The 22053-nt window shown below is 34.3% G+C and overlaps 3 protein-coding genes across 6 annotated transcripts; all 3 read right to left on the minus strand.

Moving 5' to 3' along the window:
• Positions 1–1459: 1459 nt before the first annotated feature.
• Positions 1460–11475, minus strand: LOC140881211 (uncharacterized). 4 transcript variants are annotated; one of them, XM_073286338.1, is made up of 15 exons: positions 11340–11475; positions 11122–11155; positions 10709–10906; positions 10466–10602; positions 10203–10352; positions 9147–9248; positions 7509–7673; positions 7270–7380; positions 4547–4644; positions 4164–4287; positions 3954–4043; positions 2969–3013; positions 2559–2879; positions 1730–1918; positions 1460–1657 (listed from the first exon to the last, which is right to left on the minus strand). In XM_073286338.1, the coding sequence occupies exons 1-14, from the start codon at positions 11382–11384 to the stop codon at positions 1892–1894; spliced, it is 1647 nt and encodes a 548-aa protein (XP_073142439.1). In that variant the 5' UTR covers positions 11385–11475; the 3' UTR covers positions 1460–1657; positions 1730–1891. The 4 variants fall into 4 exon arrangements, with proteins under 4 accessions (XP_073142439.1, XP_073142440.1, XP_073142442.1 ...); XM_073286339.1 differs by having other exon boundaries at positions 10709–10974; positions 11340–11439; XM_073286341.1 differs by lacking the exons at positions 11122–11155; positions 11340–11475 and adding an exon at positions 11200–11337.
• Positions 11476–12512: 1037 nt separating this feature from the next.
• Positions 12513–16735, minus strand: LOC140882806 (uncharacterized). The gene is made up of 8 exons (XM_073289011.1): positions 16518–16735; positions 15563–15687; positions 15402–15439; positions 14859–14969; positions 14662–14741; positions 14154–14190; positions 13302–13343; positions 12513–12837 (listed from the first exon to the last, which is right to left on the minus strand). Exons 1-8 carry the CDS (start codon positions 16689–16691, stop codon positions 12767–12769), a joined length of 678 nt encoding a protein of 225 aa, XP_073145112.1. The 5' UTR covers positions 16692–16735; the 3' UTR covers positions 12513–12766.
• Positions 16736–18062: 1327 nt separating this feature from the next.
• LOC140885365 (uncharacterized) lies at positions 18063–18894 on the minus strand. The gene has a single exon (XM_073292329.1). It carries the CDS (start codon positions 18784–18786, stop codon positions 18292–18294), a length of 495 nt encoding a protein of 164 aa, XP_073148430.1. The 5' UTR covers positions 18787–18894; the 3' UTR covers positions 18063–18291.
• Between the last annotated feature and the right edge of the window lie 3159 nt (positions 18895–22053).

The raw sequence follows: 22053 nt of genomic DNA on the forward strand, positions 1-22053 counted from the left end.
TGATTTGAAATCAAGATGAGAAGATACAGTCGAGTAGGGAATCAAGAAACAAAGCAGATATATCGTGTATCAGTTCTTATTTTCCACTTCATTCTTGAAAAAATTCAATCAGAAGTAGCGTGTGTTGATTGGTACCATGCCGATTGATAATTTTTTCTCCCATAAGAATATGGATATTCAAGAAACGAAGCAGGAATCTCGTGTATCAGTTCTTTTTTTCCAATTCATTTTTGAAAAAGTTCAATCAGAAGTAGTATGTGTTGATTGGTACCGTGTCGATTGATAACTTTTTTCCCATAATAATTTGGATATTCAAGAAACGAAGTAGGTATCTCGTGTATCAGTTCTTGTTTTCTACTTCATTCTTGAAAAAGTTTAATCAGAAGTATTGTGTGTTGATTGATAACGTGCCGGTTGATAATTTTTCTCCCTCAAGAATTTGGAGATTTACTATTTAAAAGCATAGATAGCTCATGAAGTCTTATCACCAACTATTTAATCCGAACTTTAAAAAAAGATATACAATAGTTTAACCATTTCTAACAAAATACTTGCATAAATGTTGATCGTGTTTTCTGATAGAGATGTCGACAGAAGAAAGGCCAATCAACACTTAGAAATTCCGGGGAAAGAAGGAAAAACCAGTCGAAGCCAACACATAGGAATAGATTTTCCCATGGAACGAGTAAAGACAAGCAAGAGGAAAAATGATTAGATCCATGGGCGGACAAGTGATAACATCTAACTATCGTTCATTTTATAATTTTATATTAAAATAATTTTTTACATGTGTTTTTTACAAGTTTTGGATCACTAGAATTGACATTAGCATTCTGACCGTAACACTTTCTGTCACGACAATAGTATATTACGATTTGTTCAGAGAATAATAAGAAAGGAAAAAGCTAATGAATTCAAAGAGCAGGGGTGTGCCGTGTGTGTTGTTATTATTCTGATGACGTATACGATACGTGAAAAACAAAAAAATCCATGATGCTATTTTCAAATCACCAAAACCACGGTGGAATATGAAAGTTAAATAGTGGTGGTCGGAGAAAATTGAAAAGTGGATTGTTACTCATTTCTAGTTGAGAAAAGAATTAAAATTGTTGATTACTCTGTCGTGGGTTAAAAAAGACATAAAATGGAAACTTAGTCGTTGTGGGTACATCAAGGTGCCAAATGGTTGCTTAGTTTGTGGTGGGTGAAAAAATGTACAAATTAAACAATCGCTTAAAAACGATATCTATTAATTATCCCGTCCTATGTACCAAACTGGCCCTGGACGTTCTAAATTCCAATTATCACGACACCATTTTTTTTTAAATCACGTAACAGTGAAAATTCAAGACTAAATCTCATAAAATAGGCTTCTTCTATCTATACACAGCAATAAAGAGACTGATATCCATTGGATCGTGAGGCTGTTTAATGGTTAACATAGAATTTGCCCATGGAATGAAAATCAAACATTGATTCTTCATCTACAATTTTTTATTCAACATCAGAAGGTCCCGCCTATCACAACAATTTCAAATTATTGTTCAAATTAAATGTCAAAATCAATGGAATATATTCAAATTATCTATCAGTAGGCTAGGCTGAGATTGGTAGTCCTCCAGTCTCTAAGCTTCTGTTTCGTCTTCTTGGGTATGTCCTAACAAATAACAATATCTTTCATGACCAATTTCAAGTTACAGAGTAATGGATAAGTGGCAAAGCAACTTACAATTTGGTCGTCACTCGCCTGATTTTGTTAGTCATGGCCACCGAGGAAGAATTATAAGCTTGAAATGAATTTTTTCGATCAAAGGGGCCTCAATGTGTATACCAGCTACCAGAGATTCGAAGGAAGAGTAGGACTTATTTTAGTTCTATTCCACACAAGGAATCAAGTTCTCAACAAGCGTGAAGAAACCTGAAAGGAAATAATCTTACTTGATTAGAAAACACAGGCAATAATGAGAACAAGCAACCTAATTATCTGATAAAGCTTATTTTGCCAAAAACTGAAAATCTTGAGCAGAATAAATAAAACATAGAGCATCAAATAATGCCAGCTACTGCAGGAATTTGTCTTCTTCTAGATTTGCTATTAGTAGAAGGATTTTAAACAAGCACAACTTTTTCTAAATGCCACAATCAAATACTAATACAGAACATGCATCAATGGAGTTAAAAGAAATGGTCAAACCCTGCAATTTTATCTGCTCCGAGTTAACAAGAACAGCAGGGGCTGCAGTGAAGAATTAGTGTTGCAAAAGATTCAACAGGATACTATCGTAAAGAACCTATATCAGCAAAACTCCTTCCTAATCGCCATGTTTGACCTGAATAGAGAATCATGAAACAATGTAGTCCCTCAAACCAATGCAACATCCTACAATTTCTGTTGGTGTACAAGATAATTTCTGATTTAGTTTGTGTCCAAAAAACAAATGACATATTCGATAACTTACATCACACTTCTGTTCGACATGAAAATAATAAAAGAATAATTAACAAAGATTATGCAACTACTCTTTTGCTTTTGCATCTTCAGTACAAAAAAAATATACCTTCACATGGTGTGGCATGATTTTTATGTCAAAAGGTGCATGAAGCCATGCTTCAGGCGGATAGAACAGGAAGTTCTCCGGTTTGCTGGTATAAACATCGGCATATTGATGGATATGATAAGCGAATGAAGATTCTTGACCTGTGTCAGTCAGAAATGTAGCTCCAAATGACTTATTAAACATGGCTTTCATAATGTTGCGTGCTTTCTGTCTCTCTTCATTCAGCTCCTCAAGAAGAGATGCATATGCTTCACTTTTTCCACTCTTAGCTACCGTAGCATGTAGTTTTCCAAGAAGCTCTTGTATTATATGAAACTTGGCCTGTTGGAGAAGAGGATGCATAGTTGATTCAGAATAATAGAGAGAGCAAACTGGAGAAAGTCGAAGATTTCCCCATTTGAAAAAGTTACCTGTTCAAAACGATAAGTATCCTCATTCTGGATCTGTATTTCACTCTGTAAATAAGTAAAAGAGAGAAATTATTGGCTGTTCCCGCATCAAACATGGCCATCAGACAAATACGAGTGAGTATTTTACTAAAGGGATTTTTGCGTCCTCATATGAACCTCATGACAGAGAATTTCAGTTCAATGCGAAGTTCAGTTGCGTCCACCGAAGTTCAGTCGCGTCCACAAAGAACAGTGCCTCAGACAAGAATTCAGCACACATTTTTGGGATACAGTCGTTGAACATTTATATCATGGGACCTAAAATGGCTCAAGAAGAGTAGTCTACTGGATTCCTAAATATGAAACTAGCTCAGATGCATAGACCGCACTTGGCATTTTTAATCTAGATTTATTCTCATTAACAACATATAAGTCTACTTTTCACTCTCTAGCACATTGAGGTATTGATGACAAAATCTGGCAACAGGGTGAACATGAAAACCAGTACAACAAATACATAAAACGTTCAAGAAGTCGACAAAATCAACCACAATGGACAATGAAACAAACTCTTTTGGGATAAGAAACATTCACATCTACTGGCTAGCATAGCTCAAAAGGAGCACCACGGCCAGGAAGAAGTAGCAGTACCATTTAATATTTGAGCCGCAAATTTTTATCATTTTTTATAAAAAAATTGTCGCTCTTAGTTTAGCAGCTAGAAACGAGTTTATAGTTGTGAACTTTCAATTCTAATTATAGTGTTCATTTCCCTTCCTTTAAACGACAATTTCCAACGGAAATATAGTTTTCCTATTCATAAACATCTTTTTAACAAGGGAAAACCCTGCAGGAAATGAAGGTGAAAGCTCATGCAACTTGGCTCACGTTCCTCAGAGCAACACCATGAGCATCTACAATCTAACACATACACACTCTCACATGTACATAATAAAAACATAATTGCTTCGAAGTATGTAACAAACAAACTTGAAAACAGGCATACTTCCAATTCATGAATGATGGCAGCTGTACGCCACCCAGATTTTGATGGCCCTCGTAGGTCGCTGAAGAGGTGATCCCCAAAGTATATCACCTAGATTTCCATAGAAAATCAATAACAAAGAATTCACTTTTTGTAACTTCAAGTTGTTCGATAGTAAATAACAAAAAGTATAATAGAATTCTAAAACAAGAGCTCATCCAAGTATCATACCTCAGGACCGTTCCACTTTGTTATTTGCAAGAAAGTCTTCAGGCATCCATGGTAATAAATTTTATTGGGTGAAAAGGCATCTACCTTTGAAAACGCCAAAGTATCTTTCTCCTCATCATAACAGCTACAAAGAAGTTCCAGATGAGAAAAAGAGAAAGATGAAACTAAAGGATTTCGTAGGATTGGCTAATATCTACAGGTATACATGGGAAACTGAAAAATTGTTTTCACCAGTCAGTTGTACACTGATGTTAATATGGTTTCAACATAAAATAGATCAATGGAATGGCTTAACAGCTACAGGTAACACAATTAGACTTGGTTTTTTCCGTAATAAAAGTATATGATGCATTATATAAGTACTGAAGGGTGGAGAAGAGGACCGAAATGGATGTTCTGATGTGTAGAACTCTGGTTTATTGGCTTTAGCAATCACTACGTCAAATAGTTCCCTCCAAGAGTCCTGGTGCCGCAATGAGTCCTAGTTTTTCAGGAACAAAAGACACCCATTACATTTTTCTAGCATTTTTTTTCTGTACATAGATGACAAATGAGATAGGTGGTAAACAAAATTACATGTATTGTAACTAGAACAATGCTTCATTTAAAAAAAAAATCCCAAATATGAAAAGTAGATCAACCTAGCTTGATAGTGAGAATGAAATAAGAATCTCTACACAATAATGGTGAGATATCCATTCTGTACAAAGTACAGAGTTCTGAAAATTGTCAATCACATAAAAATTTGCAGGTCTTATGGTGGAAAGCTTCATCAATTGAACAGCAGAGACAATGTAGACCCACCTCTCCAACATAGTATCGTAAAATTGCTTCTCATTGAGATAAGCAGCAATCTATAAGCTGAGTTTGTTTCAGTTAGTTAGTCCAAATATTCTAGTCCTGCCTACAAGTTTGATAGGATCTAAACACACACATTGCTGCTCAAGAAAAAATAAAAGATTATCTCTGTTGCATATAAATTGACTAAGTTCTCTTAATCTACAGTGCGAGAAAAAGGACATGGGATAAGGTTTTTTTTTTGGATAAGAAACATTATTATATTAATTAGGGGAAAGCTATTAAATACAATAGACGGAGAAGTGATCCGCTAACAAAAAAAGTCTAATAATGACTTTACTCATATCAACAATAGACAAAAGTCCAATCTCTTAATAATTCTGAGATTGAGACATTCTCAAACTCTACATGAGACCCAATCCAAGTAGAAATTCAAATTTTGATCTTTTCCCAGCACTCGTCAATGGACTCTTCAATGTTGTCGAAAATTCTTCTATTCATCTCCAACAACACGGACCAACATATGCCATGAACGACCACCATCCAAAAAAATATGCCCTTCTTGCCAAGAAGATGTCCAAGATCTATAGCGCATAATTCTTGTGTTGATCTTGGAACCACCAAACCAACCACATCTCTGCCAAAGCTCTACCCCACAGCCCACTCGTAAAAGTACAATGAATCAACATGTGGTCCTGACTCCTGTGTCTCCCTCTCTTTCCGACACAGCACACACCAACTTGGGCACAGAGCACACATGGGCCACCACTTTTGCATCATCTCCGAAGTCGGCACCTTGCCCAACACCGCGATCCACGAAAATACTTGGACCTTTGTTGGGACCAAAACCTTCCAGATAACATTGAAAAAGGAAAAAACGGGAAAACTACTACTCGGAAAAGAATGACTCGAAGAATGACTTGACTAAAAAGACCCGAAGGATCCCCATCATGCACTCCTGGCACAACTACGGAGAGACTGGACAGAATTGTGCTACACAGGAATTCAATCATCTTACCTTGTCTACTCCACCTAACAAAGCGCTCAACTCATCTAATTCCTCGTCCCTCAAAACCCTTCGAAAATGCAAGTCCCATGAGAGGGAAGAAGAAGGGTTCTCGAACATAGCAAAATAAGAAATAGGCATATTGCGGACCGATGAAATCTGAAATAAAGACGGATACGGATCCTGAAAGGAAGAATTCACCCCGCCCCCCGACCACCTATCCTCCCAAAACCTGACCTTGGTACCCCGCTTTAACCACTGTCCTCACTAATTGGTGAGATCTAGAAATAAATTTCCATTGATAAATATATTCCTAAACATAAACACAAAGGGCAAATTTTTACTCAAGGGTGCAAAGAAAAAGTATAGCTCTGTTTATTACGCCATTTGGATGAGATGTGACTTACTGCAGTGATTATAGGATTGGAAGGACTGCTGAAACAAAAGGGGAAATACATGATAGATATCGAGAAAATAGGAAAAACAAAAATAACAAACAGAATAGAAATAGAAATTTACTCAGACAAAATTAGACGAAACAAAAAGAAAGAAAAACATTGGCAAGAGCATCTACAGAAATAGAAGGGTTCTCCAAGCCACCATGAGTATCAAGAAACTCAGGTTGTTTGATACATAAAAAACCACATTTCTCATTCTGAAAAGAAAGAGTGTGCAGCCTCAAATTTTTTAAAAATGATTCTTCGAACTTATCCTCTTCTAACTTTCACAGATATTTATTAACCAAAAAACTTGAGATGAGAGAAAGTAACCAGGAAGACTTATTTCTAGCGACAACCTCAGACAACTAGTCGAACCATAGGATGAACTAACACTTAGTCTCCCACACAAAGAACACTTCGCATGCAGGGAACAGATGGACAATTGAAAAAATTGAGTACAAAAGAAATGTAAAATAGGGAAATAAAATAATCTCCTTTCTGTGGAAAAATCTAGTACTCATTTACTTGTTCGGTGTTAGGCCATCAAAGATCGCATCTCAATGGTCATAGAGCCAAAATTTCAATGGGTTATCAAATTCATTAGTCAAAAGGTTCAGACAAGTAAAAACACGAAATCAAATAGAAAATATTATGGAGCAAAAATGCATAAACTCTGATTGTTTGTAATGCACCAAAATACCCACCATCAAGAGTTTCAACCAGATAAAAAAAAAATTAAAATTAGTTCTTTCACCATTGCTGCATCTATTATTAAATTAAACATTAGAAAAGTGAAAATCGAGAAGTGAATTGATTGTTTCTACTTTCTAGGAATCCTGCTGTCTACCGATATAACAGTTACCTCCAACATAAACCGCATTCCTCCATCCACAAAGTAATACGGAGAGTTGGTCAACAAGAAAAGCTTCTTCCCTTTATCTCTAAGCATTCTTAGAAAGCGTAGCAGTTGACCCTGGAATAGTCACAGAGCGGCCAATAATATGAGCAAACAACTGCCTATCTTCCTTGATAACGAGAAAAGTTTTTGCAAACACTAATAAGACGATAGAAAATATGAATAACAAGATTAATAGAACATACATTCTTTACGAGGTATTTATTTGGATCAGAAAGAATTCCTCTATGGACTAACCCACTTTGATGTACATGCTGAATTGCTTGATTCACATCTTGATAGACATATGCAGAGTCAAATTCCAGCTTAGCGTCGACAAAATGTTGTACGATATCAGCAATGAGACATGACTGCAAGACAACAAAACCAGATCGTTCACACAAATGAGCCCGATTCTACAATGAAATTACCCATCCGAAAGGCTTAAAAGTTCCAACAGGTTCACAAGGCACCATAATTTAAGCATCACTCATATAATACTTATTTACATAGGATTAGTACTAACTGTTTAACATTGACCTTTCGAAGCTTCTATTTGTTCGACGAAATACTGAATATTATCATTGCTAAATCTACATCATCCCACTACTAAATACCCTTGGGTTTAAACATTGAGGATTGAGAAGTAAAAGCGGCAAAACTATCATAAAAAATCAGCCTTGTTGGCTAAGCAAAAAGCTGCATCTGGCATCACCTCGTACCATTTAATCAATACGCATTAGCCCGAAATTTGCTGAAAACATATTTTTCACTAATTTCAGTTTCAGCATAAACCTCAATATCTAAGAAGCTGTTGATATCAATTGCCTAAGTAGCACACAGAGCTCATAATGAAATGCTGGCTCTGATTTGTAAAAACTTGTTAGCCAATGAAAACAATAACTCTTGCAAATCCTATTGTAAACGATGCAGAGAGTATTCATCATAAAACTAAGATCAAACTATCCATGAGAATCATGCGCTCATATATTATGACTACCTAAATCCTTGAGAAATTGGATTAATAAATTTTTCATTATTCAAATGAACTGTTCATGTTCCATGTGCCTTTATCTTACTTGAACACCGCGAAGAGGCAAACATAAATTATTTTATTACATGATTTAAGTTTCTATATGAATGAGCTTTCCATCTAGATAATTCTAAACAATATGCTCATAAACAAATAAGTGACTTGCAAGATAAGATTCACCAACATCCTCAAATGTAGACTTGTTTGTTCTCAGTCCCCATAATCCTCAGTCATAGGCCACTAAGTGTCTAGAGAAGAACACTCAAAGAAACCAACCAAAGGCCATGGATGAAGCTAAAATAATGGTTTTGGGTTTCAACTCATGACGAATTGATCTCTATACAATTTTATGGGGGTGAATAGGCAATGGTTTTTAAAGACAACTCATTCATGATATTAATGATGGGTGAAAATGGGGGCAGGGCAAATACACGATGTCCAAAAATACGTAAACAAAAATGATCACGTTAAATGCCTGCATGCAAGTATGAATACCATAAAGTACTCATATTAGGGAAATAATAAAAGGCCATCAAGGGTGGTTAACCTCGTTCAAACGAAATCTCAAACAAAATAGACTAAAAAGAAGAACATCCAAAATATTTCGGAAACAAATGTTTTTGAACATCAGCCACCTTTAACATAATATCTAAATTTTAAATCATAAAGATCATTCCTAAAAATAATACGAATTTCAAAACAAAGAAGAACTTGTAGTCAATGGCACAATCTGTTGTAAAAGAAAATGGAATCATAAAACACAGTTATCAAGCGACTAATAAAAGAATTGACTAATAAACAACCTCAGTACCTCACTAAAGCAAAAGAAGTCCATCAAACCCACGAGTCCTCGAGCCTGAGCACGGCCTATGTGTCTTGTACCATACAAGTCATTAATTTCTGATCGGCTCAACTGCAATATTATATAATTTATTTGTCAATTTCACTTAAAAGCTCCATTTCGCTGGAGCTATTCAACAGTGTAGGCTCACTAGGTAGCATATTTACATCATCCTTTTTTATGAAGGGGGATTAAACAGATAGAACCTCCTTTACATTTTAAGACATTGTTTGGTTTGATGGATTATTAATCTATGTATAAATTATTCCAATCAATTTCGCCTTATTTTTGTCATATTATTTATCTATTTATTAATTAATAATTTTAAATCAATTAAATCAAATAAATTATAATCTATCCATCAAATCAAATAATATATTAACTATTTTTTCTTATTTATTTTTAATTTACATTATATTACTTATCTATGGATTACTTATCCTATCACTCAAACCAAACAGTGCCTAAAGGTCTTTGGCTTGTTAAGTCCTAAGGAAATCTGTATACAAGAAGCATTGTATCCTAGAAAATTGGAGATCAATAGAAGCTTTAAATGTCATAAACTCTAGAGAACACAAAAACTGGGTTCCCAATAAAAATCGAATCCTTCTCCCGTAGGTTAAAATTTCAGTGATCAGAAGTTGAGGAAAAAATATAGATCAGATAAGCACGTCATTCAGGATAAACTAACCAGAAATTTCGGACTGTCAAGTATTTCATGATACTTGAAATCCAAAGAATTCAATGCAGCTGACTTTTTTACAACAAATTAACATGTCTGATTTAGTATACATATTTCATTAACAATTTACAATATGACAACTACGATGAATAGATGTCAACCTAGAAAGTAGCTGGCAAATGGTATATAGATCAATAGACGATCTTCTACAGTTCTATGTGAAGATCAAAATAAAAGATATTAGGAAAAGAGACAAAAAGTAATGATACAGGGATGCAAATGCCTGTTGGCATATTCTCTCAGGTTAGATAGACAGTAAAAAAGGAAATATCACTACTCTATACCTTGCGCCTTCCAAAATAGCATCCATCAGGCTCAATTGATCCAAAGAAATCAAGCTTCATGAGGCATCCTTTCAACTTGTCATAGTACAACCCTCTTATTGGAAATGAAGGATCGTATTTGAACTCCAAGCAACTATCCGGATATCTAAACTGAAACAACCCACAGAAAGCAAGAGCATTAGTTGCTTCCAACAAATAAAGCATATAGAAAGTGGATTTAATTGGTAAACCTATCGTGTTTTAAAAGAACAACAGTAACAAACCTCATTAACTAAATACTGTTTGGCAAGATCGTATATTAGAGTTTGTAAATTGGCAGAGTAGTGGGCCAATGTGTAGTCATAGTCAAACCCATATACTTTGATATCATTCAATCTCAAGTTCTTATTTACATATATGCCTGAAAAAAAATTCAAAACCAAAGTAGCATCGTTTCAGAAATTTAAGTGAATGCGCTATTCTGTCAACAGGATTTTTCAATACTTGAGCAGAGGAATGCTCCTAACCTTTAGGATCCACTCGGGGCATTTCCTTCAATGCATCAGGTATTCGAAGAAACCTCTCTCTTGCAGCGTCAAATTCCTGCCTAATGTTAACAATTTCATCCTCCGAAACCTGGTCTTCCTCATGTTCTTTCAATTTTTGCACTCCTGGCTGTGAGGTGACAATTGAGCTGAATTTCTGGTTAAAGGCTCCTCCAACCACTTGAATAGCCCAAGCAGAATTCATTTATAAATAGGACGCACATTTATTAGTCGGATACAACGTTATCCTTTTTCAAACACAAAAACTAGTCAAAAGGCAAGAATTTCCAACCGAACATGTTATTCACTAATACTTCAGTTACAGTAGTAGGAATTCAACTAAGAACTCAATGATTCAGCACATACAAACACATAATGAATGAGAAAAAAGAAACCTTTCAAAAAGCCAGAACGACAAAGACTCGAGCTCTGCAGTATAAAAAAGAAAAAGACCGTCAGAAACCAATACCCACCAAACTCCGACTACATCCAAACGCAGCGTATTTGAAATTGCAGTGAACCCACTTATGCCTTCAATTCATGTAAATAAAACATTCGCAATTATGAATACAGTCCAAAAAAAATTAAATCTTTGAATAGATGGAGAAATTGCCTGAAGAGAACAAGATGAAAAGAGCCTTCCGCGAAAGTAGGCCATCAAAGGAATATTTACTCCTTTTCGCCTTTGATCACATTGATTGATGTCTCAGCGTGACCATTACACGCGAAAAAAAAAAATATGATCTTTCAGTCCTGTATTTTACTCTTGTATCGCAAAAAGATTTATATTATAGGATTGGCACAAAATTTTAATCTTTTTATTATTATTATTATTATTATTATTTATCAATCTCAAATTTATTATTATTTATCTATTTTGTTATATGTCAAAAGTTAAACATTTTTATAACACTGTTTTATTCAATTTCATCAGTTCGAATAAACGCTTTTAACGAAAATCCTGTTTCGAGTACTTCAAAAACAAAGATTAGATCAGAACTTTTCGGATGCCCCACGACATTTTAAAATATTTAAAATATTTAACAAATAAATAATTAAACAGGTATCTTTATTTTTTATTATATAATTTTGTAAAATAAAAAACATTATATAAACAAGTAAAAATATTTTCTAATGATGTTTTCGTTAATGTTTGCAAAAATTTATTTTAAGTATTTCTCAACTTTTACATATAATTTTCAAAAAATTTATTAGTTAGAAGTTTGAAAGTAGTTAAAATCAATATTCTAAAAGTGTTAGGTGGGCGGTGACCTACCGCCTACCGCCTTGCTGCCTAGGCGGTTGTCTGAACGGGGCCTAGACGATTTTTTTTAAAACGTAAATAATAAATATCTTGAGATATTCATGATTTTTACTATAAAATATAATTTTTATATATTATGTTTATCAGTTTTTGTACAAAACTATTACAAAATTTAATAACAATAATAATAATAACATAGATATTAATAGATATCAAATCTTCATACGTAATATGAGATTTAATTTTTTGCTTGTTTTTTTTCTACGTTTATTCGTTCCTTGTTTGTTTGTTTCTCACGTAGCGTTTCTCTCTTTTAATTTTTTTATTTCTAATTATTATTTTTTTTAATAAAAAATAGTCATCGCCTTTTAGAACACTGGTTAAAATAAACTCTTACAATAACACTTAATCAAATTGATTTCACCAATTCGGACCCTTAAACTGCAGGTTTAGAACTGAGGTGTTTTTTATTTAATGAATTTAACGTTTAACTCCTTTTATTATATAATTTTGAACTTGACATGAGATATAAGCGATAAGTACTTGAGTGCTGGAGAGGTCAATTGAGAAAATCTCAAATTATCAGCTAACTGCATACATTGTAGCTCCTTCTCTGTGTGTGGCATGAGTAACAAAGTGCCAGTAATTCTAAAAACATATCAGTCTAAATCGAAGATGAAGCAAACGTGATAAATTGATTCTTCGCCTCCTTCATGATAATGATAACAGATCAGGTTACGGAACCAAATGCATCTAATAATTTTCGGGTTAAAATGTTAGTGTTGTTTTCTTCTCCTTGATGCCACCTCCAACGCCCAAGCTTTGCCTAAGTCAGTTTGGAACTTGCCTGCAGAAAGATTGGTAGTGTTGAGAAATGGATCATGATCCAGCACAGTTGAGGTATCATGTACATGCAACCGAACATGAAAAATCATTCAATTCAAACATATAAAAAGTCATAAAAAAGATGCATATGGATGAAGATTTGAAAACACTTCAAATCATTCTCTGCCAGTATGCATTGCCTGAGTTTTATAAGCACTTCATATAGGCACTTTTAGTAAAGTAGTTGAATCGAATTGAAGTATAATACCTCATTTTATAGATTAAATATTATTTCCCTATGCAGCAACACACCAGTAATAACAGGGAAATCTGTTCTAAAGTAGGTGAATGATGCCATCTCAAGAATAAAGTCGGAGAGTGCTCAGAAGTAACTAATAAGGTTGTTGAGGTTTTAACAAATTGCTTTTATGTTATATGGAAGCGGCATGTAAACAATTGCCTGAGTTGATTATTAATATGGCATACCTGCAGTAGACTCGAAAAATTCTTCCAAATCCTTCCCTTGCTCTGCAAACACAACACAATTGAAGTTTATGAGTAAAAGAATGACACGTGTTAATTGACATGAAGCAATCATGGCAGTTCAATAATGACATACAATCATCCTAACTTCATACAGTCCTTCGGATACATATTGAATTCTACTCTGCCTAGTATACGAGGAAGTAACCCAATTAGATCCCAGAAGTCTGCGGATACCACCCCAGCAGAAGAAGGTTTTTTTTTCTTTCCTTTTTTTTTTTTTAACATTTCTTCCCACAAGCACGTCTTTGCTTCATACTTTTTGGTTATGGCAAGTGATGAACAATAAATATGAGTGCTAGAACTCGAGCAATGATGCTAATTATGGTTCATTAGACAATAAATAGGAGCAGTAGAACCCAAGCAATGATGCTACTCTTCACTTTCGCGAATTAAAAATGATTTTCCCAAAGGGTAGGTGCAGCTTGAAGAAAATTATAGCTCATTAGACATATCACCAGAGCTGAAGAAAGACAACTGATCTAGCAGTGGTTGTAAAATAGAGTGACCCAGAAACGGATGCTCCCAAAAGCCCACCATCGTCACAGTGCCAAACATACAGAGAATTAGGCAAAAGAATATACCAACACTAAGTCCAGTTGTGCAACCAGTGAAAATGGTAAATAATAACAGATTATATACTGCAGCCAAGATAGCAGCAATTCAACATCGCAAGCTGTTTTGCAATTCTTAAGTTTTATGTTCTTCAGCAGACGACATATCATTTCTGGGAGCTCTATTATAAATATAAACTTGAATCAAATACTTATGATTAGATGGCTCTTGTTAACCAACCATTTTCATACTCCAAAGCTTGAAGTATCATCTCCACCTGAAAAATGGAGATCAAATTTCTGTCATTCAAAAAGCAACAAATTAAGCAGATAAAATGCAATCGCCTAGAAAATGTGAAATAATAACTTTGTTTATGGCAATATGATCAATACCTTTTTAGCTATTACAGTGACTGATGTAGGAGAAGGAAGAGAAGAAAAGGCAGAGAGAAAGTGCTGGGTAGATGAGGGAGATGGAAAAGAAATTACATGTTAAATAAAGTGAGAAAAAGAGAGGCTTTAATTAATACTCACAAGTACAGGTCTTCCAAGTGATCAAATAAGGCACCTAATGTATAGGTTTATCAAATTATATTAGTCTTAATATTAGATTGGTGACATCCATAACTATTACGCATCCAACCATGTATAACATGACTTCTTCCACATCATCAGCAACTACTACCACAATCTTCTTAGAAGTGGGAACCTTCTTGCAACAAGGAAATAACTACATAAATTTTTATTACCTTGTCAAAGTCCTTGACAACCTTAGCTTCCAATGAAGAATTATCTTCATACTCCATCCACAAATCATTGATCTCTTTAGCTGTGGCAATATCAATTGACAATTATCAGGCCCACTATTGGTCTAATTCATGATAGATCACTTTACATAAAATCAGTTCAAGCAGCCTAATCAATGGAGATCGAAGAAACATAATACCTCTTGGACCTCCACCGAGTAGTTCACACATACTCTCTAGCGCTTCTCGCTCCCTTCGACTCTTTTCAAGCTTTGGGATCCCATCAGCAGGAGTGATGTCACCAACAATAGCTAATCCAGAGGAATTAAACAAGAGGATTGATATACTAGTTAGCAGAATCATCATGAACACATTAAACACGCATTCACCTATTTCATTACTGTATCTTGATGGAAAAACACTCATGAAAGATAATGCATATGCACCACATAATGTTCAAGAAGTTCATCGAGATAGGCAAAGAACAGGATTGGTAGAACTTTTCTTCAATTTTGATTCCTTTTCTTTTTCCTTTTCATTTTGATTCGTCAGGGTATATGGTCTACTCTGATCCTAAAATACATCAGTAAGAAAGTCGCTTAGTGAAGGTTTGCAAGCTGTTAATCATAAAAGAAATTGAGGTAAACTTATTTATTTACTTTTTTCATTCAAAAATACTGAGTAAGAAGAGCTCAAAAAAAAAGAAAGGGAAAAAAAAGGCGTTTAGTATGAACTATCCCCACCTTCAGCAATGTCGTGAACGATTGCCATTTTTATGCACCTGAAATTCAAAATTGAACAGCCACAATATTCAAAACATATTAGTTTTTCTTTCCCCCATTTTTCAACTGAAACTATATAAAACTGAGATAATAGTTGAAATAATGGAGAACAAAACACCAACTTCTCACGGTTGACGCCAGGAAGATCAGAAGCAATAAGAGCCATTAATCCCATTCGATACATGTGATCAGCTATTGATTCAGGTTGCTGAACCTCTTTCCGTACCCATCCTGCTCTCTTTGTTGTCTGGTAAGCATTGCAAAGGTCAATATAATAAACAGATTAATTGAGTACCGTGTGACACTGTAATAAAAATATAAAAACTTGCGCACTGGTCAATTCATGCACAAACTGCAAAAACAATCGAATTATAAAGGCAAACTAAAATCAATAAAAAAATGTTAATTTGGTACATCAGACGAAACACACGTATCGCACCTCAAGATGCAGCACGAGGTGATGCAGCACAACTCGATAGAACTCAACATCTTTCAAAATTCGAGATTGCGATACCAAAAATTTGTTTGAAGCATTCCAAAATTTTCACCAAAGGATAAAACAAAACTTATGCTTGTATAACGATAATTTCCAGCAGCTAGAAGTATGGATGAAATACTGCAAAAACACTTTGTGAACTTTGCTCCATAATTTCTCTATCAGCCAGAGAGCTTTTGCCATCTAATCATTTCATAGATCACATCTGTTACCTTCATTCAACTTTATTATCACTGATTAATAAAAAGATCAGATTTGACTGAGTGAGTTGCAATAACTAGATTTTAGTGTTAAACCCAGGAGCGTGAATTAAGAGCAGACCAATAGGAATGAATGAAGGCACAAAGACAACAACTTTTTCCTCTTCAATGCAATGGAATACAAACGACCCACCAAAAACAAACAAATAAAATCAACCCCTCCTTGCCTATCGAATTGCCCATCATCAGGCGTGGCAAACCAAGCAGGGCTCAGGGGACTAAAAAAAAAAATTTGCCCACCAGTACTTGGTTCTGGGAAATTCATTACATCGGACAAACACAAACAAATCATAACATTGTTAGGAGCACTCGTGTACATACCTTGAGACGGTGGCAAAGAGAGAGAAAATCAATGGCGGAGGAAGGAGAGGGCAGCGGCGAGGATGAAGATTCAGATGCCATTCTTGAAGAGGCGGCTCGAAACGGTGGGGAACGAAGCTGAGTGCAGCAAAAAAGGGAGGGAGACAGTATAGATTTGCTTATCAATCGGCTCATTTCTTCCTTCCCCTATTCACACACTCTCTCACTTCCACATTCATTTCCCCACTCAGTGCTTTTCTTTTCTTTCCTCTTTTCTTTTCTCTTTTTTTTCCACTTAAAATTATTATTTTGATAATTTGCCACTGTTAATAAAACATTAATAGACTCGTCGCTTGATTCAAGATGAGACGAAGAATGATGCATGAGCATAATATTAATAAGCATTAATTTGACTCGTCGCTTGATTTAGGGATGAGACGAAGAATGATGCATGAGCATAATATTAATAAACATTAATTTGACAAAATCGATAATCAATCAATGTTTATTTTTCATTTTAAAATTCTACGTGCATATATTGAATTTTTTTTATTTAAAAAAAATCTATGATTTCTTTAAAAAAATTTGAATTGTGTATTAAAGAATTTTGTCATCAAAGAATTGGTAGTTTTTTTTAGCAAGTAATTGTTAGTTTAGTATAAGATACGTATATGTGGTTAATAATATAATGTGAAAGTATATATAGATATACATAGTAAATTATACTATCTTGAAAGTTTTTATCTTGGGTATGACTAAAATAAATTTATTTTGTGGACATTCGATATCAAAATCTCAAATTTGATACGAAATCTCAAGTTTAGGTTTATTTAGATAACCACAAATAGGGTTATTGTCTTTTAGTAAAATTTTTAAATTAATTTGAAATTTTTTTTATTAAAAATAACATATCAAAATTTAAGAAAAATTATAAGTTTTTGTAAGTTGGTTTATTTTGAATTTATGCTTACAACTTGTCAAATTTTGATCATTGATTTTTATTTTTTTTTTGGATTTTTTAAGCAACAAAATTCATGGAAAATTGCTTAATATTTGACAACAATGTTAACCCATGAGAGTAAAATTATATTTCAACATTGAAATCTACTATGTAATCAAGCAAAACCAAAAGTCAATACACACATATATAGACACATGATTAATTATTCAATATATAGTTTATCTTCTTAATTACTTTAATTACGTTAAGTTAAGATGATGATGAACTTCATCTATATGTTGGAATTTTCCTTGTGTATATATGAACTTGATTAACTAGCATTGGTCGTCATATAAGAAGAGCGTTGATATATATTCTTTTGCATCTTATATATTTTGCATGCATATATTTCGATTAGCTATATAATACCCATAAATTCATAATCCATGTCAAAAGCATGTGGCCCTTTTAAATATTAATAAAATAATAATAATTCCGTCAATAAAATAAAATAATAATAATGATCGAAATAACGAATTTTGCACGAAATTTTAAAAGATAAGTAGAATGACATTGTTTACAAATTATATAATATGTCCTCAATGAAGTCAAAAAACCATAATTCACCAAAAAAAACCATACAATTACATATTAATCCAAACTTAATTATTTGACATTAATTTTATTTAAAACTTGGTAAGATCACAAACTATATATAACCACAAACAAACACACACATATATACAGATGCATTTCCTTTTCGTTTTAGTTTTATTTTTCTTGTCATATGAAACTTATTTAATTAGTCTAAATCTTACAATCACCACAAATACATAGCATGCATCATGCATGCATTCATTTCCTATTTCCTCCTCCATGACCACTTCCCCCGCCCGACCCTTCACCATATCCCGACCCAGAACCACCACCCGATCCTCCGCCACCTCCGCCTCCACCCCCACCCCCAACCCCACCACCTCCGCTATGGCCATCTGAACCTGATCCAGCTCTTGATCCCGCAAACGAACCAGCAGAAGATCCTGCTTCCGACCCTGCACCACCACCACCACTGGAACTTGAACTTGAACTTGAACTCGAACTAGAACTACTAGAACTCGAGCTAGCTCCCGAACCTGATCCTGATCCAGATCCAGCCCCAGCACCTGAGCCGCTTCCTCCACCTCCTAAGCCAATGCCAATCCCCGCACCCAAGCCCAATCCTATCCCGCGGCCAAGGCCACCCAAGTCCAGGTTCAGGTCCTTTCTCGCTATCCGCCGGCTTTCAGAAACCTTTGCCAATGCTGAAAATATCAGCAAAGCAAAAACAAAGTAAGGGTTTATGTTTGTCATATGTGAGGAATACTGAGCTAGCTAGCCTGAAATCCGTAGTATATATATATGGACAAAACAAAATTCTTGGCACTATATATTTTCTTGGATATATACTAGCTAGATGAGAGTTTTTATTGTAGTACTCAAAATATGAGCTATGATCAGTACCTATTTATAGGGGCAGATATCAAGATTTAGCTATGTTTAGTTGGTTAGGTGAAAATTCTAAATGTTTTAAAAACATAAAAGTGGATTAATGAGAATTAAGGCACATTGCTTCATTATCATTGGGAAAAGGGTGAGTGAACATGAAGCAAAGGTAGAATTTGTGGATGAAATTAATTAAAGCAGCTAGCTTAGGCATGCAATGGAATGTTTGCTGGATTCCTCATTGGATCGATCGATCCCATGTTTTGACTTTTGGCATGGCCACCCGCAAAGTAGTCCACTAATTTACATAGTGGGGTAGGTTACAAGTGAAATTGGAGGACAATGTTATTGTTTTATATATAATATTGCAAGTATTACCTCTCAAAAAAAAAAAAATTGGAGGAGGTGGCAGCATGCGATTTCTTGATACTGATGAAGAAAAGAAAAAAAGATCAAAACATGCATGCATGATTATTGCTGAGAAACTTCTGGATTTGAGAAGGGAGACGTGCATCACGTACAATCATATATATTATATATGCACATAACATATATGAGATCAATAATGTGAGAAATTATCGTATTATGATTTCCTAAGAAACTGCATGCATGTCATGAAATTGATTAATCAATCTTGCAGCTGGTAATTTTATGAATATTGTTTATCTGGTAGCATTAATACATACATGCACCAATAGTTCAATATTGATAAATAATTTTAATTATATATATATATATTCGGGATTTAATACCAACATTATTTCCAGAAGCGCAATCTGGCCTATATAATCCTTTTTTTCTTAAGAAAAATAAAATGTAATGAAACATTGAAATAGAAACTCAAGCTTTTATAACATTTGATTTGATTAATAGGAAAAATACATTCGAACATACAACTGAATTGATTGTTAAACTTGAATATGTATATGGGAAATTTTCTAACCATGCTTTTTGTTGTTTCCTTAATCAATCTGTTTGTACTTTCGATCCTATATATATGATTTTGAAATATTCTTCCACCAGAGATATGCGCGTTGTGTCTTTGCTTCCCTTGGTGCTGGAAATCATGAGCACTGAATTTGAACTTCTCTTCCTTTTGATACTTGACAAATAAGTTTTAATTAATACATATATATATATGTATATAGTCAATTGAGTTGAATTTGCTTTGAACAAGGGTTTCAAATATATTTGTTATCTGGAATAATTGGAGGAATTAGTGCCACCACGTACGTTTTCAAGCCCTTTCGATTTGTTGTCTTCCATTCGACGGACATCTTGTAAGCGTCATTTAGTCGTGCAATTATATGGGCCGGGTCATGAAATGGAATTTTTTTTTTTTTTTTTTGACCGCTATCTTTAGGTGCGCTTTGGGTAAACCCCCGGACTAACGCAATAGCCTACAAACTACGCTAGTCAGGTAAACCACACTGGAAAAACCCTGTGTGACAGTCTAGCCCAAGAAAGTGTTGGAGGGGGAATCGAACTCCTAACCTTTGGTCAAGAGTTCACGTGCTCCACCAACTTGAACACTCCATTGGGGCATGAAATGAAATTTGTTGATGCATGCAGAAAGTGAAAAAGCTACGACATGGGGAATTTTTATCGGTGTTCCAAGCAGTCTGATATATATATAGTATAGCTAGATGTTTCTCGATCGTTTTGATTATGTTGTTATAACTTCCTTACCATGGAAATTAAAATGCCTTCATCAACAATTTTAGGGGTGGAATAGGGTCGGGACCCGTCCCGTAAACCCCCTACCCAACTCCCATCCCGAAAAGAATCGGGAAACTTTTTTTCCTCCCGATCCCGAACCCGAAACATTTCGGGACCCGACTATTCGGGATCCCGAATGTTCGGGATCCTGTCGGGTAGGGGAGAGAAAATCCCGAATTTTTTTTCATATTCAAGATTTCGTTCAAAAATAAAAAAAAAATTGTGATAATTTTATTAAATATACTATTTAGAAACTTATATTTATAAATAAAAATAAATATTCAACTTAAAACATATAATATTAAAATATTTTGGATAATGTTTTAAAGTTTTGTTAAGAAAAAAATGTATCGGATAATTATTAATAAAATGTTCGGATACAATTACTAAATAAATTTTGGTAAATAGATTGTCAAATTAATCTTTTGAGTCTTGTTCTACATATTTGTTCTAATTAGATAATTATAAATATGAATTAATTAAATTATTAATTTAATTTTTTAAAAAATTACACAAAAATAAAATGGCATTTCGTGATTTTACAATTTGATGGTTCAAACAATAAAAATTATGTGAATTAAGTTCACAATTAAGTGTTATATGAGTTGAAACCTAATAATATTTAGCTTATTATATTAATAATATTAATAAAATATATTGTTATATTATTTCGGGACGGGTCGGGAATCCCGTCGGGATAAGGTTTTATTCCCGATCCCGCTCCCGATATTAATCGGGATGGGAAAAATCCCGAAAATTCGGGTCGAGAAAATTTCGGGTTGGGATTTTTTCGGGACGGGAATGAGATGGGATTCGGAAAGGGTCGGGATTTTGGGAATTTTTGCCACCCCTAAACAATTTAACATGAGAGGACTCCACACATGAAGATGAATCAGTACTACAGTAATTAAATATAGAAAAAATTGCTTTTTTGGTCCTGTATATATGTTTGTTACTTTGTTATTTCGGTCCTCTACATTTTCAGATTTCAGTTTTAGTTTGGTATCTTTAATTTTTTTGGTAATTTTAGTCCTTTTTTCGATGTGGCGCTGATGTAGCACGAATGCAGTGCTGATGTGGAGCTGATGTGTACAGTGCCACATCAGCATTTTCGAAGAAAAAAAACCGAAATTGCCAAAAATCGAAAGATGCAGGACTAAAACTGAAATATGAAAATATAGAGGACCAAAATCGCAAAATAACAAAAATACAATACCAAACTTGCAGTTTTTCCTTAAGTATATATCGTCCCTCGACACATCTGCTTGATCATGGATAGTATTTTGTCACTTGTGTTTGTCTTTAATCTCACTAGTTAAGAGTTCTTTCAAAGTTTTGTAAGATACATATATAGGTGTGATCTATCCTCCTTGGTTACTAATAGATAGCGTCTAGATTTTGAGACGAAGTTTTGGA

Source organism: Henckelia pumila, chromosome 2, assembly GCF_033568475.1.
Source record: "Henckelia pumila isolate YLH828 chromosome 2, ASM3356847v2, whole genome shotgun sequence".
In the NCBI taxonomy this organism is placed as follows: Eukaryota; Viridiplantae; Streptophyta; class Magnoliopsida; order Lamiales; family Gesneriaceae; genus Henckelia; species Henckelia pumila.

What these genes read in the sequence shown, in the direction of transcription:
- LOC140881211 (XM_073286338.1), bottom strand. Translation starts at nt 11,384, where the DNA reads ATGGCCTACTTTCGCGGAAGGCTCTTTTCATCTTGTTCTCTTCAG. An exon ending in GCCCCGAGTGGATCCTAAAG is followed by an intron (nt 10,603 to 10,708) that starts GTTAGGAGCATT and finishes ATTTTTTTTCAG; the next exon opens with GCATATATGTAAATAAGAAC. An exon ending in TCATGCCACACCATGTGAAG is followed by an intron (nt 1,919 to 2,558) that starts GTATATTTTTTT and finishes ATTTCCTTTCAG; the next exon opens with GTTTCTTCACGCTTGTTGAG.
- LOC140882806 (XM_073289011.1), bottom strand. Translation starts at nt 16,691, where the DNA reads ATGAGCCGATTGATAAGCAAATCTATACTGTCTCCCTCCCTTTTTTGC. An exon ending in CCTGGCGTCAACCGTGAGAA is followed by an intron (nt 15,440 to 15,562) that starts GTTGGTGTTTTG and finishes TTTGAATTTCAG; the next exon opens with GTGCATAAAAATGGCAATCG. An exon ending in AGCTTTGGAGTATGAAAATG is followed by an intron (nt 13,344 to 14,153) that starts GTTGGTTAACAA and finishes TTGTGTTTGCAG; the next exon opens with AGCAAGGGAAGGATTTGGAA.
- LOC140885365 (XM_073292329.1), bottom strand. Translation starts at nt 18,786, where the DNA reads ATGACAAACATAAACCCTTACTTTGTTTTTGCTTTGCTGATATTTTCA.